This window comes from Chrysochloris asiatica, unplaced genomic scaffold (genome assembly GCF_000296735.1).
Source record: "Chrysochloris asiatica unplaced genomic scaffold, ChrAsi1.0 scaffold00003, whole genome shotgun sequence".
In the NCBI taxonomy this organism is placed as follows: Eukaryota; Metazoa; Chordata; class Mammalia; order Afrosoricida; family Chrysochloridae; genus Chrysochloris; species Chrysochloris asiatica.
In genome coordinates this window covers 32,860,355-32,877,738 of record NW_006408521.1, presented here as the reverse complement: position 1 = coordinate 32,877,738, position 17,384 = coordinate 32,860,355, and the positions used below count along the sequence as shown (strand labels likewise).

The 17,384-nt window shown below is 40.2% G+C and overlaps 1 protein-coding gene across 1 annotated transcript in view; it reads right to left on the bottom strand.

Annotated features, from left to right (window-relative positions):
- The window catches only part of SORCS3 (sortilin-related VPS10 domain containing receptor 3), an 863,487-nt gene that overhangs the window by 275,012 nt on the left and 571,091 nt on the right, over positions 1–17,384 (bottom strand). Inside the window, exon 5 of the mRNA XM_006831323.1 lies at positions 1,804–1,877. Within this exon, the coding sequence (XP_006831386.1) occupies positions 1,804–1,877 (74 nt within the window). The remainder of the gene's footprint in view (positions 1–1,803; positions 1,878–17,384) is intronic.

The following is a 17,384-nucleotide window of genomic DNA, read 5'->3' as shown; positions in this document are numbered from 1 at the left end:
AGAGAGTAATACTTCTAACTTCCCGTTCTCTCCCAGCTTTCCTGAATTGAGTGCAATTAAACATAGTTGTTTTCACAGTAGGCTTAGGTACTTATCACTTCTAAATTCTGGACATAGTTTTGTGGATGCAGAGGTGGCAAGGTGAAGCTGTTACATCCAGAGATGTTGGTTTGAGTGTGTATATGTACAAAACATTAATGGTGCTCTCTGCACACATCCCTGTTTTGTGAAAGACACAAATGGTTAACATTGTCTTTTAAGGGAAATGAACAAAGGTATTTAAAAGGAGACACCAAATAGGTACTGTGTCTTATTTCAAAACAGCTGTATCTCTGCTCATTCCTGAATTAAGCATATTATAGTTCCATTAGTGTATGCTTCGTAATCTCTACTCCTTTGCCCATCACCTCCACTTAAATTAATGCAAGACATAAGTACGACCCATTTTCAAGTTATGACAGGGAAATGTAAAAGGTAGAATTATACAGAGCTTGTTAAAACCAAGGTAAAAACAAGTACGCATGTATACAGGAATACCAAGAAATAAAAACTCTTGTTGGATAGGGGGAATGGTTTGTTCTCCATTTGCAACATGTATTCAGTCTTGTAAAAGGTTTTTCAAAATATGCTCCACTGAAGTTCTGAAGGGTTTCTCAGGTCTGACACAAGAAAAGGATTCTGTGGTAAAATAAACTTGGGAATCAGTCACTAAAGCCTGCAGACTTTACTACAGGGTTTCTCCAGAACCCTCAATCTAATTGTTGTTAAGTGTCATTGAGTTAACTCTGACTCATAGTGACCCTGCATAGGGTTTCCGAGGAGCAGCTAGTGAGTTTGAACCACCGACCCTGAGGTTCAAACCGACCTTGTGGTCTGGTGCTTATCCTACACAGCCACACCAGGACTCCAGAGCCCTCAATAGTGGTGGCGGTGGTGAGTCATAGAGTCGGTTCCGACTCATAGTGACCCTGTATAGGGTTTCTGAGGCTGTAAATCTTTATGGGAGCAGAAAGCCTCATGTTTCTCTGGAGGAACAGGTGGTAGTTTTGAACTGCTCACCTTGAGGTTAACAGCCTAACTCATAACCACTATGCTACCAGAGCTCCTTAGAGTCTCAATAGACTGATGCAGATTGTTAATCTCCATAAAGGGTTAAAGAGTAAAATCATTATCTAAATTTATTTTAGATAACTGTAAACTTTTATGGAAAAGAAGCATTTTGTGGACCTAGTGTTCTTCAGAGTACAGTTTGGGAACTACTGCTTCTTAGAATAGGAACATAATATACATATCTGGTGTTGTACTAAGTACCCTCAAGTTGGTTCTGATTCATAGCCACCCTGTATAGGGCTTTTGAGAAGCAGCTGGTAGGTTTGAACTGACAACCTTATGGTTCAAGTTGACCTTGCAATCCACTGCTTATACTACAGCACCACACTAGGACTCTAATTATGTATATTATATATACATATGATCAGAAAGATTAGTATGTAGGTTAGAACAATTACTCAAGATCCTTCTAATGGAACTCCGTAGTCCAGCACTTTTCAAATGTTAACATGCTCAGGAATCATCTGTGAATGATGCCAAATGCACTAAGACTGGGATGCGATCTGAGATTCTGCATTTCTAACAAGTTCCCAGGCAATGCAGATAGTGCTGGTCCATGGACCACACTTTGAGTATCAAGTGACTGGAACACATGTGTCTTCAAGTGGTGATGTGCAGTATTTCCCAGAGTGCAGTGCTCTCTGAGAATCCTTTATCTCCAAGGATGGGGATGAATCTGAGAATGGGGCTTACCAGTAAAATCTGTTGGGTGTGATCCGTTCATGCATGAGTTGCCACCGTCTTCCAAAATCCATGGAGCTGTAGAGCTGCAAAACAACCAAGTGAGAAGCAAGTAAGTATCATGCAATGAATATGTCCACCTGGAGCAGATCATTCCAACACACAAAAATAGGCATCCATTCTCTCTAGATAAAAAAGCATGACTATGTGTAAGCATTATGCTGTGCTTATCAAGAGGTCACATAGCACCAAATTGCATGAATTTGATTGTTGTTCTTAGGTGCCATCAAGTTGGTACTGACTCATAGCGAGCCTATGCACAACAGAACGATACACTGCCCAGTCCTGGGCCAACCTCACAATTGTTGCCACACTTGAGGCCATTCATGCTGCCACTTTGCCAATCCATCTCACTGGGAGTCTTACTCTTTTTCTCTTACCTCCACCTTACCTAACATGGTATCCTTCTCCAGCGACTGGTCCCTCCTGACAGTATGTTTGAAGTATGAGAGACAAAGTTTGGCTACCTCGGCCTCCAAGGAGCACTCTGGCTGCACTTCTTCCAACACAGATCTGTTGGTTCTTTTGGCAACCCACAGCACTTTCAATTTTCAAAACAAAAATCTTCGCTACTGGACCAATAGACAACAAATATTCATATCAATGGAGAAAAGACTGAAGTTGTCAAGGACTTCATTCTTCTTGGATCAACTATCAACACTCATGGAAGTAGCAGTCAAGAAATCAAATGACGTATTGCATTAGGCTAATCTGCTGCACGAGACCTTTTTAAAGTGTTGAAGGGCAAAGCTGTCAGCTTGAGGACTAAGGTGCGCCTGATCCAAGCCATGGTATTTTCATATAACCTCATATGTGCGTGAAAGCTGGACAGTGAATAAGGAAGACTATAGAAGAATTGATGCATTTGAGTTATGGTGTTGGAGGAGAATACTGAAAGTATCAACTGAAAGTTGTCAAAGAACCAACACATCTGTGTTGGAAGAAATGCAGCCAGAGTGCTCCCTGGAGGCCAAGATGGCCAAACTTCGTCTCTCATATTTCAGATATGTTGTCAGGAGGGACCAGTCACTGGAGAAGGATATCATGTTTGGTAAGGTGGAGGGTCAGAGAAAAAGAGTAAGACTCCCAGTGAGATGGACTGGCAAAGTGGCAGCATGAATGGCCTCAAGTGTGGCAACAATTGTGAGGTTGGCCCAGGACTGGGCAGTGTTTCATTGTGTTGTGCATAAGATCACTATGAGTCGGTACTGACTCGATGGAATCTAACAGCAACAACAACAATAATGTGTTAATCAGGTGATTAAGACAATAGTATATGCAATTGATTACACTCTTTTCAGCTTTATCCCTTTCTGCTCCAACATATAAATGGCATGGACTCTCCAAGGCCACCAAAATACTGTCTTCACTTATACATCTTGTCTTTGGCTGGTGTAAATGGTAAATGTGTGAGGCTGCTAACTGGAAGGCTGAAGTTTCAGGTAACCAGAGGCATCTTGAAAAAAGACCCGGGAAGATTTGTCTGCCTCTGAAAAGTCAGCGATTGAAATTGGCATTAAGTGTCCACGAAATATCTGTTTCAAAAATCAACAGTGGAGCAGAGCAGGAAAAGGTAGATAGTAACTAAAGATTGAAAAAAATTCACAACAGGTCCTTATTGTTGTTGTTAAGTATTGCCTGGTTAGTTCCAATTCATAGACAGCAACCCTGTATAGAGTTTCTGAGGAGTTAACGTTGGGTTTGAACTGCCGACCTTGTTAGCAGTCCAGCGCTTATCCTAAAGCAACACAACAGGACTCCAGAGACTCCTAGGACTTTCAAAAAAGGTAAGCGTGGATACTGGAGCCAGATTCCATATCCACTTCTTTTGTGGCCTGGCCCCTTCCTCTCCCATTAGTGATAGGCCAAGACCCCTGTCACAGAGCAGGAGCATCCAGCTTATTTGCAATGGCATAGTCATGCCTGGAAGTGTACTATTTCAATCCCACTGACAATGGGATAATAATAACAACTCCACCCAGTTGTCTTCTTAACAACATTGGAGTCCCAGGACAACCCAGATACGAGTCAGGACAATTATTAATAACTGAATCTTTGGGTCGCAAGCATCTGCTGATCCACCCAGGCAGAGTTAATGACTCCCTGTGTGCAGCCACCACTATATTTACTGTCTGTCTGAAGACGACTGATTATACTAAGCAATTATCAGATGCCATATCTCTTTTTCCCCATTGGATTGTGAGTCTTAAGAGTGGCAGGGATTTGCTTTTTCATCTTTGTGTATCAGTGGTTAGATGAGTGCCCAGCACAAAACAGGTGAGCAGGGAGACCTCCTATTTCACAGTTGATGAAATTCAATCCTGGAGAAGTTATGTTTTAGTCAAAGGAACTAGGATTTAAGTTTCCTAATGCTTGGCACAAATCTTCCATTGAATCACGGTGCCTAAGTTACAATGGAAATTTCACTGCATTTATGTTTTTCCTGAAAATCTATACAGGTAGGAGAGTTGAAGACGCTTGAAGTATGAGACCCTAAAGATTACAGACATGGTTCCAGGTGAAGTATATTTGTGTGATCACATCTCCAGTAGCCTCTTCCCCACAGAGATGTATTCTCCAATACACCATACTCAGATAGCTTTACCATTCCTAAAGTTTGTTGTTTTGCAACACAAACAGAAATAATGCTTTGTGTGAATGTCTGATCATCTCAAAATGGCTAGCGGGACTTAGAAAGGTTTTGGCCCACTTTAATTCAGCAAATATTTATTGAACAATGGCACTACTAGCTATATAAAAATATTTTTAATCTAGTAATTGACAATTTTCTATCTATCTATCTATCTATCTATCTATCTATCTATCTATCTACCTACCTACCTACCTACCTACCTACCTGTCCATTAACCTATCTACCTATATATCTAAATTGGACAGTGAATACAGAAAACAATAGAAGAGTTGATACATTTGAGTTATAGTGTTTGGAGTAAAAAGTACCACGGATTACCAAAATAACAAAACAAATCTGTGTCGGAAGAAGTACAGCCAGAATGCTCTTTAGAAGCCAGATGGCCAGACTTTGTCTCTCATATTTTGGATCTATTCTCAGTAGAGGACCAGTCCCTGGAAATGGACATCATGCTTGGTAAAGTGGAGGACCAGTGAAGAAGATGAAGACCCCCAACAATAGGGATCGACACAGCGGCAGCCGCAATAGGCTCAAGTGTAACAATGATTGTGAGACCGGTGCAGGACTGGGCGGTGTTTTGTTCTAGATTGCAGTGTTTGCATAAGGTCACTATGAGTCGGTATCAGCTGGACAGCACCTAACAACAACAATCTTTCTACCTATTTGTCTATCTGTCTGTCTGTCCATCCATCTATCTACTTATCTATCCATCTATCTATCCCATCCACCTATCTCACGAATACATATTTAGATATAATTTATTTTGATCCTCAAAATAACTAATGAGGCCGTGAAGGAGATACATGAGCGTTGCATTTTGTAGATGAAGACACTGAGGCTTGGTATTGCAAAGTGACTTGTCTGCCTAGCAACTATGTGGAGAACCAGGATGTCAATTCAGATCTGTTTGATAACAGGTTTCTACTACATCATACCAACTTTACAGCAACTGTCATAGCATTCCCACCGACTGGATTCTCCCTCCAGGAGTAAGTACTAACTTCTACGTGTGTCCAGTTCTGCACATATGAACAGTAGGCAGCACTCCTCCCCATCACCCCCTAGTCCTTTCATTTATCTACCAACTTAGTGACTTAAACAAAACTGGCACTACACCATTAACTTATACAGCACATAGAACCAAAAAGTGCAATCTCTCCTTGCCTCCAGAATAGTCACATGTATATACCTTGCCAAAGGGGGAAATGAGACAAAGGCTAAGAGCTCTAAAATTCAATCATTGAGGAAGATTAAACAAGGGTACAAATGACACAGTCTTCCTGAAGAAACTCATCTTGAGTTAAATGCTTAGAGGTAGGTGTGGTGTGGACAGGAGAGAAGATGGGTGAGCTTTGACTGGATTGTTTTTTGCTGTTGTTATGTGCCATAGAGTCAGTTCTGACTCATAGCAACCCTGTATAGGGTTTCTATTTTTTATCTATTTTTTCGAACTTTAAATCATTTTCAGACTTTTTTTTTTTTATAATAGATATTATTTAAATAGCAACACAGCTCATATTTTATTGCATATTTACTATTTTTTAAATAGTTATTTTCTATTCGGTAATACATATTATATTATGTATTACTCATTTACTCAGAAAATGAGTAAGGTAGGTTTGATCTGCCAACCTTGTAGTTCACAGTCCAGTGCTGATCCTACAGCCTCACAGCAGGAGGGGACCATGAGAGCAAAGGTGTCCATATGATCAAGGGCTTGTGAGGGAGCTTTTAAGTAAAAGGAGACCTACATGATGACTGGAGTCCTGGTGTGGTACTGCAGGATAAGCCCTGGACCGCATGGTCAGTTCAAACCAAAGTTGGCTGTTCAAACCCACTATCAACTCCTTGGAAATCCTATATAAGGCAGGTATGAGTAGGAACTGACTTAGTGCCACTGAACAATGACATAAGATGAATATTGATGGCTAAAAGGACAGCAGAGACTGTTTCTTTCTATCTATCCATCTTCTGCTTGTTTTCATATCTATTGGAGTGTATACTTATATTTGGAAGGAGAGGAAGGAGAGGTTCTATGAGGACCAAACTGTCCCACTGGTAAGTATATATCCTTATATTTTATTGCAAGGAGTTTGTTTTCCATGTAGGGTTTTAACAAATGGATCACTCTCCTTCCCATGGCAAGTGCTGGGCCTTAGACACATCTTTCCCAATTCAATACGTAAGAGACTCTGGTTGGAATCATCCAAAGACCAAAGATATCAGGTCAGTCCTGATTCCAGTGATACTAAACAGCCTCAAATCCCTTCAAATAAAATCCTGCTACAATTGTTTCTTTCTCTGCTGCAAACAATAGACAGGCCAAGAGAAAACCATGAGGGTCACACTGATGATACTGCGTTCTCAGTCCTCCAGGAAAAGTATCAGTCTTTCCATCATCGACATCCTGGGAGTGGCAGAATGCCATCTATCTCAGCTACTGCCCGGCTCACCCATGGAAGCAACAGTGCTTTTTTCATCTCATGCTTCTCCAAACACAGTCCTTGTCCAAGCCCTGTTCCACCGCCTGCCTATGTCTGGTTTTGCTTTTTCAGCTCTTCAGTTTGACTGATGGGGAAAAAATTAAATTGAATTCTCTTCCTAGAGGCTGATTCAGATGAACAGAAAAAGCAGGCTCCTAGTCAATCAGAGCCTTCAGTTGACAACCTTGTCTCTCAATCTACAGTAGTTTGAAAAGAATTTGATTTGCAGCCTCTTCATTCATAAATTTGTTTATCTATTACTTCATCTATCTACACATTTACTAAAACTGTACAACCAACTACTATACACTAGGTACCGAACTAACTGGAGTTACAAAGATTAAGTCATGCTTACTGAAGAGAGACAATGTAGACAATTACACTGACCTGCAATGTATGGCATGAAATATGTTTTTATCTAGTTATCGCTACGAGGTAAAATTGCGGATGGTTATTATTTTCTTCTTTTGGTTATCTAGATGAAATTATTATGATCATGTATTACTTTTATAATTATAGAAATAAAATTCTAACATTCAAATGGAAATAAAGCACTTGGGAAGCCACTCAGTAATACATTTTACAAGATTATTTGAGGGGACAATCATGTTCATGATATATTACTCAGTTAAAAATGTATTACAAATTTCTATTGACACTGTAATGGTGGATATGACATTATGCATTTTTCAAAACCCATAAAACTATACAACATAAAGAGTGAACCCTAAATTATGGTCTTTTGGTTAATAATAATATATCAGTGTTGGTTCATTAATTGTATCAAATGTACCACACTAATGCATTATAATAACAGTAGAAGAGACTCAGCACAGAGGATGGAGAGGGGATTATGGGAACTCTGTAATTTTTGAGAACTTGTCTATAAATCTAAAGCTTCTATAAATAATAAAGGCTATAAGTGTATGTCCTAGAGTGTCACTGTGGGCTAGTGCTGTCCTGGACTGCAAAGTCGGTTTGAACCACAGGCCAGTGGCTCAAGCTTACCAGCTGCTCCATGGAAACCCTATACAGGGTCGCTACGAGTCGGAACCGACTCCACAGCACTTAACAGCAACAACTACATATGTATATTTGTTGTCAAGTGCCATCGAGTCAGTTCCAACTCATAGTGACACTACACACAATAGAATGAAACACTGCCCAGTTCTGTCCCATCCTCACAACTGTTATTATGTTTGAGCATATTACAAACAAAACACACAAACAAATGCACAAGCACACACAAACAATATAAACAGTTTAAAAAGTTGGTGGAAAAATGAAATTGAAATATAATGGAAAATTTCCGTAAACTTCTTGAAATTCTTTTATATATATATAAATAATACAAAACACATAGGCACCATTTTAAATTATTAGAAAAATTTGAAACATATTAAAAGTAAATATGCCAAAATACTTTTTGGTGTGGTGCTGCAGGATAAGCACTGGACTGCTAAACACAAGGTTAACGGTTCAAACCCACCAGCTGCTCCTCAGAAGTTCTGTACAGGGTTGCTATGAGTTGGAACCACCTTGGTGGCATTTAGCAACAACAAATCTTTGAATTGTGGGATTATGAGCCATTTATCTATTTTTTCTAACTTTACATTATTTTCAGATTTTTTTTTTACAATGGATACATTTAAATAACAACACAGCTCATATTTTATTGCATATTTACTATTTTTAAAATAGTTATTTTCTTTTTGTAATATATATTATATTATGTTTATATAAGGGGGCTTCACCAGTTCAGTGAAAAATTCCATTATCTTCTCGTTTCACTTTTTTTCACACATTTTTTGAAGCCTCTGTATATACTGAACTACCTTTTTTTCATGAAGGAATTGGAATTAGACAAAGCAATATGAGGTGTTCACACACAGTATTTCATATGCATTACCACTGAGCTGCTTTCAATTGCGTCATATGCATGTGAAAGCCAGAAAATGAGTAAGGAAGACCCTAGAAGAAATGACGCATCTGGGTTATGGTGTTGGAGAAGAATATTGCAGATACCTTGGATTGTCAGAAAAACACAGGTCTGTGTTGTAAGACACACAGCCGGAGTGTACATATTATGAGAAGGCGCCTGGAGCAGAACGTTATGCTTGGTAAAGTGGACGGTCAACAAAAAAGAGTAAGACACCCTCAACGAGATGGATTGACACAGTGGCATCAGTAATGGGCATAAATGTAGCAAGGATTGTGGGGATGAGATAGGACCAGACAGTGCTTCATTCTGCTGTGCAGAGGGTCGCTATGAGTCAAAACCAACTTGATGGCACCTAACAACAACAACAACCACTGAAAGTGTTGCCTCTCTCCTTGGTCAGAGAATTTACAAGGGGGGTTCAAAAAATTCATGGAAAAACGAAATGAAAAGGCAATGAAACATTTCCACAAACTTTTTGAAGCCCCCTTATATGAGCTCATCTGATGTTGATATCAATTGGCATAGATAGTGTCAACTCTATGTTTTTCATGTAAGGTTAAAGGATGTTTCTCCATAACAAATACCTTTAAAAAAATTCTTAATTATAGGAAGTGACATAACAAGTCTATCTTCTCCTCCATATTCCACCTCATGATGCCCCCTCTCTACAATGATTTCATTCCTGGGCTTGTACCAGAGAACAATCAACATCCTCTCCTAACCCTTCTCCAAACTACGTGCTAGCCTCATATCTCTTAACAAGCACGTACTCCATAGCAACACGTACAAAGTGCTCCCCTAAATCAATCATCACAACAGCTGGAAAATCTGAAAGAACACTCTCTTTTTCCTTCTTGATTCAGTTATTAGCTCCCTAATTACATCAGCCTGCCAGGGGGGAAGGAAAAAAAGAAAACTTCTGATAGCTGAAGAACTAAAGAGGCATCTCAATCAATGGAGTATTCCTTGAGAAGAACAGGTTGTACCTATAAATTTTAAGTTCAAAGCATAATATGACAACAATAGGGACATTAGGCATCTCATATCTAGGAGTAGGCAGCCCGGGTAACAGGATAGACCTTATTACATTTCTTTCTTTGGTACTTGGTGGTATCCACTTCCAGGTGTTTCCTTGTAAGGCCAGAAGTCTGACTTAGGGACAGATTGTTGAGTCTGTGGTTGAAAACCAAATTTCCATTTGTCTATACTTCTCTGTTCTCTGTTGTACCAGGACCTCAATGATACTTTCTTGGAAGGGATATGAATTTATCATAACCACATGGGATGGACCAGACATAGTGAGAAGAGGCAACAAAATAAAAACTTTATGGGAACTTTTGGTGTTCATTCCAGATTCCCGGGAGCTAACATAGCTCCAGTGTAGAAGTAAGGGAGGTTGGAACACATTTATATAGAAGCTCTTAATGCATAACTCTGCTGACTTTTTTCTCCTGAGACCTATAGAGTCCCAGCAACATTCTATTGAATTGCGATCAGGAGGGTCTTTGTCTTCCAAATTGAGTTAGGGTTGGCAGTGCTCAAAGTTAAGAAGTTCTCTATATCTCTTTAAGGCAAGCTGGTGGTGCTGTGAGTTAGATGTTGGGCTGCTAAGCCCATGGTTGGCAGTTCTAACCCACTAGAAAGATGAAGCGTCTACCCCTGAAAAGATTTACAGTCTTGGAATCCCTATGAATCAATTCTCTTCAGTCCGATACAATCTCTATGAGTCAATCTTGACTCAATGGCAGTGGATGGGCAACATCTCTTCCCCTGGAAGCTAGAACTGGGAGGTCTTGGCTGGACTGTGGACTTATTCAGAGAGAATCCCCTAGGTTGTAGCATTGCAGCAATGTTCTTGCAGATAGAAGAGAAACCAAGGTCCACAGCAGAAGAGATGATATCTAGCAAGTGCCTGTGGTCCCATACCTAGATTCTCCAGGGGACCCCAATCTGGAGCATCGATGTGGACAAACCCACCTAACAACATTCCTCTGAGCTTTGGATACAGTGTCAAGAACTTCTATCTTCAACTAACTTCCTGTGTCCTTGGTAGCGGCTCTCAAGCCAGCCCCTCCGCTCATGGTGACACCACACATGATGGAATGGAAGGCTGCCCAGTCCAGGGCCCGCTCTACAAACATTGGCTCATTTTCCAAAGACATATTGCCAAGTCTTTCCTCACAGTCCATCTCAGTCTGGAAGCGTTGCTAAAACCTGTTCAGCCTGATAGCAGCTAACAAACAAGTGGTGGCTGTACATGAGGAGCATTTGGCTGTAAATTGAATGTGGGTGTTTACATGGAAAGTGAGTGGTTTCTACCATGAACCCACAGCCTTCTTCCTCTGTCTTTGTGGTTGTTGCTGTCGAGTCAATTCTAACTCATAGCAACTCTGTATAGGGTTTCTGAGGACTAGCTGGTGGGTTGGAACTGCAGTCCTCTGAACTGTGGTTCACAATCCAGGGCTGATCCTACAGTGTTACACCAGGAGTCTTACTTTGCCCTTAGTAGACACAAAACTTTTAAACATAAAGATTTAGAAACACACCTACAGATCAACAGGCGTTTCCACCTAGTATGCTATTCCTTTTGAAGAAGGCAAGATTTTTCTTCCATTCTTAAAGCTTTCTAGCTATAGATGTTACATCTCAGAAGACTTCTTTCATTCATTCCTTGATTTAACAACTATTGATCAAATGCCTATAAGGAACCAAGCTTGGAATGCATCAGTGAACAAAATAGAAAAAAAAAAAAAAAAAAAAAAAAAAGGCTCTATTATTTTCAGGGATCTTACATTCTAGTGGGGACTGAGAACTCAAATGCCTTCAAGCCCAGAGGTAATGAGTACCAAAGGAGAGGCATACGAAAAACAATATTGTTGTTTATAATCTTTAGGAGCCCTGATAGTGCTGTGAGTTAGGCATTGGGCTGCTAACCACAAGGTTAGTGGTTCGAATCCACCAACCACTCCGAGGGAGAAAGATGAAATTGTCTGTGCTCATAATGATTTACTGACTCAGAAATCCTATATAGGGTTACTATGAGTTGGAATTGACTAGATGGCAATGGAACTGGGCTGGACTGACCAACATAAGATGTTTCTTTGCTTACCCAAGAGGATTTTTCCACTTTATATTTCAGCCTTCTTGGGTTATCTTTTGTTTTCCTACGTTTGATGGAGATATGAGTTCAAAGAATGCTCCACTATGCACTGAAATCTGAGAAAAATACAGTGAAGTATGATAATAGTTAATTCTAAGGAAAACACAGTGCAAGTCTGATAAGGGTGGGCAAATGACATTTCACTGCCATGCTATAAGAAATAGGAAATCTTGTGTCTGTGGCAATGAAGAACCCACACCCCATCTGAAAATGCGTTTCACTGTTCCTCAGCTAAGCAGTATAACTGACCCATGGTGAGCAAATTTGATCATTTTTCAAGGAAAGCTGAAGCATTTCATTTATACAATTTAAAAAACTTGGATACAAATTCCAAAAACTTAAAACATAGTGCAGGGCAGCTAGGAAATATTTTCATCCATACAGTCAATTTGTGACCTGAATCTTAGTATAGACTGAAGAGAGTGTGAGCTAGTTGAAGTTGAAGTTCATTGTTGTTAGGTGATGCTGAATTTGTTCTGATTCATAGAGACCCCATGCACAGCAAAACACAACACTGCCCAGGCCTGTGTCATCTTGACAACTGTTGTTATGTTTGAGCTCATGTTGCTGCCACCGTGTTGATTTATCTTATTGGGAGTCTTCCTCTTTTTCGCTGCCCGTCCATTTTCCAAGCATGATGTCCTTCTCCAAGGACTGGTCCCTTCTGGCAATATGTGCAAAGCACAAGAGATGAAGTCTTGCCCTTCTTGATTCTAAGGAGCATTCTGATTGTACTTCTTCCAACACAGATTTGCTTGCTCTTCTGGAAGTCCATGGTACTCTCAATATTCTTCGTCAACACAATCATTCAAATGCATCAATTCTTCTATGGTCTGCCTTATTCACTGTCTGATTTCCACAAGCATATGAGGTGATTGAAAATACCATGGCTTAGGTGAGGTGCACTTGTCCTCAAACTGATATCCTTGCTTTTTTAACATTTTAAAGAGATCTTGAAGTAGACATGCCCAATCAACAAATAAAAATACGATGCTCAATTAAATTCAAATTTCATATAAACAGCAAATAACAATTTTAGTATAAATATAACCCAGACAATATTTTAGAAATAGTACAAATAGAAAATAAATTGCTATTTATCTAAAATTCAAATTTAACCAAGAATCATATATTTCATCTGGCAGCCTGTTCTTGACGTCCCTCTCATTCCATTTCTAAAACCTTCAATTATTAAATATATTCCTTGATATAAAGCTTCATCAATTCTTGACAATGATGTGACCAATGATATAAAAGAAACTTAAAATTAGTTACTCTCTGTAGTCAATTAACTCAATTCATTTCAGTCATGCATTTATTTGGTATTAATTGATCCCTTAAGATGTGTTAGACCAAGCGCTTGATATTATGACACAAAAATATATAACACAACATTCCCAACCTCAAAAAATTTCAACTCCTTAGGGGAAGGTGTGGATGTGACACAGTAAAGCACACGCCAATGGAAGGAGACAAGCGCAGGGAGACCTCAAAGGATGGAATGGTCAGTTGAGCTGGGCTGGGCGAGGGGCCACGAGTTGAGTCATATGGATGAATATGAGTTGTCCTGAAGGATAAGTTCTCCCAAAACACTGCAGCTAACGAAGGTGATATATTCTGGTCATTAGGAAAAATGTTGGAAATAAAACAGAAACATTATCTCATTCTCCTAGAAAAGTATAATTTACTTGGCCCCGGTCACAGCACACAAGTCTACATGCCACATCTAAAGGTAGGAAGAACGGAAACAGAGAAGGATCCAGACAAGGTCACCTAAATGATTCCAGAGGAAGGGGAGGAGGGGATTCTGCCAGAGTAGAGGTTGAAGAGTAAATGAAGACAAAGATGAATTCCAACAGTAGACTTGTAAAAGCAGAAATGTGTAGGTCAGTATATACTTGTTTATCAAATTTCAGAACATCTCTCCTCAAAAGACAAAGGAAGCAATATTACACTGCCAGAAATGAAGAGCTACTTTAAAAACCAAATTTACAGAACTCAGTGCTACAAAAAAGCTAATGAGAAGAGAAGGGTGCACAAGCGGCGCATCAAAAATGATTAAGGGATGCAATGTTCCTCGGTGTTTTCCATGAACATCTTCAGGGTTGAAGGGGATGAAGGGTCACACCAAGAATCTGGGAATCTGACCTGAAGCAGTCTGACATTTGTTGTTGTTTGTTGTTAAGTGCCGTCGAGTCGATTCCAACCCATAGCGACCCTGGGTTGTATAGGGTTTCCAAGGAGCAGCTGCTGAGCTTGAACCACTGACCTTGCAGTTCTAATGACTTTGCAGTCTGACGCATTAGCCCACAGCACCATACCAGGAATCAATATTTTCACGTCTCAACTTGTCACGTTAAAGGTCCATGTATATTCTGTAGTCTACTTTACAATATAGCCATACTTAGAATAAAAGTTAGATTTCTTTACAAATCTTCAAGAGAAACGGACACTCCAAAAAGATGTTCTGTATCTATGCGAGTCCCTCTTCACCACTACCCACCAGGGTTGTATTTTTGAGCCCCAGTTTGAGGAGGGAGAGGAGAAGAAAAAGACACTAGTAAGGGCTGAACCACACTTAGAGACCAGGTGCCCCTCTTGCGGATGACTCATTTCACTGTGTGAAGTGTGTTTTGGTCATGGAGGCGACAAGGGAGACTGCCATCATCCATGGGGTCCATGGCAACTACCCTGGGCAGGGTTTTCATTTACGTTTCCTTATTTATAATGAGGGTCCTGGTGTGGTCTTGTAGGATAAGCAAGGGACTGCAAACCACAAGGTTGATCGTTCAAACCCACCAGCTGCTCCTTGGATCCCCTATATAGGGTTGCTATGAGTCAGAACCTACTTGACAGCACTTAATAACAACAATTCTAATGAGGAGGTAAACATGTCGTGTTGGATGATGCCATAATTGTAAACGAGAAACCAGCTAACACAGCAAGGCTTATTCAGACTTCCCTCCTGACTGTGCCTCTCATTTCATAGAGTAAATGTACACTAGATGACATTCTACTTTCCAGGTGCCCTCATCCCTGTGTCCTAAAGGCCCACTGGAGGATGCAAAGTGCACATGCTCTCCTGTACCCACCACACAACATAGAGTATTCTCCTCAAGTGGCTCGGATTTATACAGGCATACATGCGAGACACAGTGGGCTTAGTTTCAAACAGCCACAATAAAGTGAGTCACAAAAATCTTTTGGTTTCTCAGTGTATATAAAAGTCATGTTTACAATATGCTTCATTCTCTTAAGAAGGCTTGATGGTACTATAGGATAAGCACTGATTACTAACCATATGGGAGTCCTGGTGTGGCACTATGGGTTAATGTGCTGGACTGCAAAGTCGGTTTGAACTGCAAGGCCGGCAGTTCAAGTTCACCAGCCACTCCTTGGAAACCCTATAGAGGGTCGCTATGGGTCGGAACTGACTCGACAGTACACAACAACTGACAACTAACCATCAAGTTAGTTGTTCAAACCCACCAACGGTTGTCTGTAGGAAACCCTACATAGGGTCACTGTGAATCTCAATCAATTTGATGGCATGGGTTGAGTTGGGTTGGGTAGTCTATTAAATGTGCAACAGCATTGTGAAAAAGATTCAAATGTTGTAGAACTATAAAAATGTGACACAGGATACAACATGAGCACAAGCTGTTGAAAAATGTGCCAACAGACTTGCCTGACACAAGTCTAGGGTTGCCGCAAATTTTCAATGAATAAAAAATGCAGTTGTGTGTGATGATGGGAAAGCAGAGCACAATATAACAAGGTATGTAGTCTCTGTCCTGTCAAATAGGTGACACCATGCTCATTCGTACCTGCCTCCCTCTCCCTTCCCCCTCATGTTTTATGGTCCAGTTATTCTGGTGGACTCTCCAGTCTCAGGGCCTTTGCACATGCTGTTTTCCCTATCTGGAATGCTTCCTTTCCATCCCACAATTCCCTATCTTTCCACAGACATTGCATATCCTATGGGAAGCCCTCTTTGATCACCTCCAGCCCTGAACACCAGGTCCAGCTGTCACACACTCGCATGGCTTTCTGTTCTCTTACCTCGTAACATTTACCAAAGTGGGAAATCAGATATTTATGTATTTAATAACTGATCTCAGTCTTCTTCTCTAGTTCATGCTTCAATAGGCCTGAGTGTTATTCACAGCACCAGGAACTGGAGAGTACATGAACCTAAGTGAGTCTCCCTGAACAGCCCTCCTTTCTTCTTTGAAGGTTAGCTCAAATTCTCTCCCTTCCATGAAACCATTCATGGTCACACTGGCCTCTTAAGATCTCTTTCTTTTCTTATATTTAACATTTCAGAAAGCAATTCTCCCTTGTTGTTGTTGTTATGTGTTGTGAAGTTGGTTCTGACTCATAGTGACCCTGTACAGGGTTTCCGAGGCTGTAAATCTTTATGAAAGCAGAAAGCCTCATCTTTCTCCCGCGGAACAGCTGGTAGTTTCAAACTGCTGACCGCGAGATTAGCAGCCTGATTTGTAACCACTATGCTACCAGAGCTCCTTAGTTCTCCCTTAGAGCACTATAGTTGTTTTGATTGAATTCATACCAGCATCCATCCATTTATTTATTCATTCATGTAAATAACTGAAATGGCTTGCCCAGAGTCACCTATCTAGTAGGAAGTGATGAAGCTGAAATTCAAACCCAGGAGCCCTGGCACCTATTCAATGCTCTTTTCCCTGTACATGCTATCTCTTTTGTTAGCTGCTTGATTTTAAAAGAAAACCAGTTTACTATAACCTCCCAAGAAGAATGACTCATTCAGGTATGCCACGCATGAATGACACCGTACTTGGAATGAATCTTAGCATCTTTATTTACACATAATTTTTACAACCCATTTTATCTTCTTTTTATTGTGGAGTGTTTTCTGAGCTAACAGTCACATAAGACAATCTTGTAAACAATTTGCATAGTATTTACCAAAATCCATTTTTTTGTCCCCACAGTACTATTCTCTTGACCATTTTCCTCTGCAATCAGATTCTATTCAGTTGTATACATTACGATTCAGCAATGTCTCATATTAAGCAGTACCCTTTGAACATAAAAGCTGGTATTCTTCCGTGAGTTGACTTTATTTGTCCTGGCCCACATTTTCTCCTCTTTACCTTTGTTTCCTTCTTCCTTAAGGTCTGTGGCTTCACTCCCCACCCTGTTCTCTTCCACTTTATCCCTTCCATTGTCTTTAGAGGGCGTCCAATTTGTTCTAACTATTTTCCAATTTCATAGTTTTCTATCCTTCCAAATCAAACCCAATTGTGAATC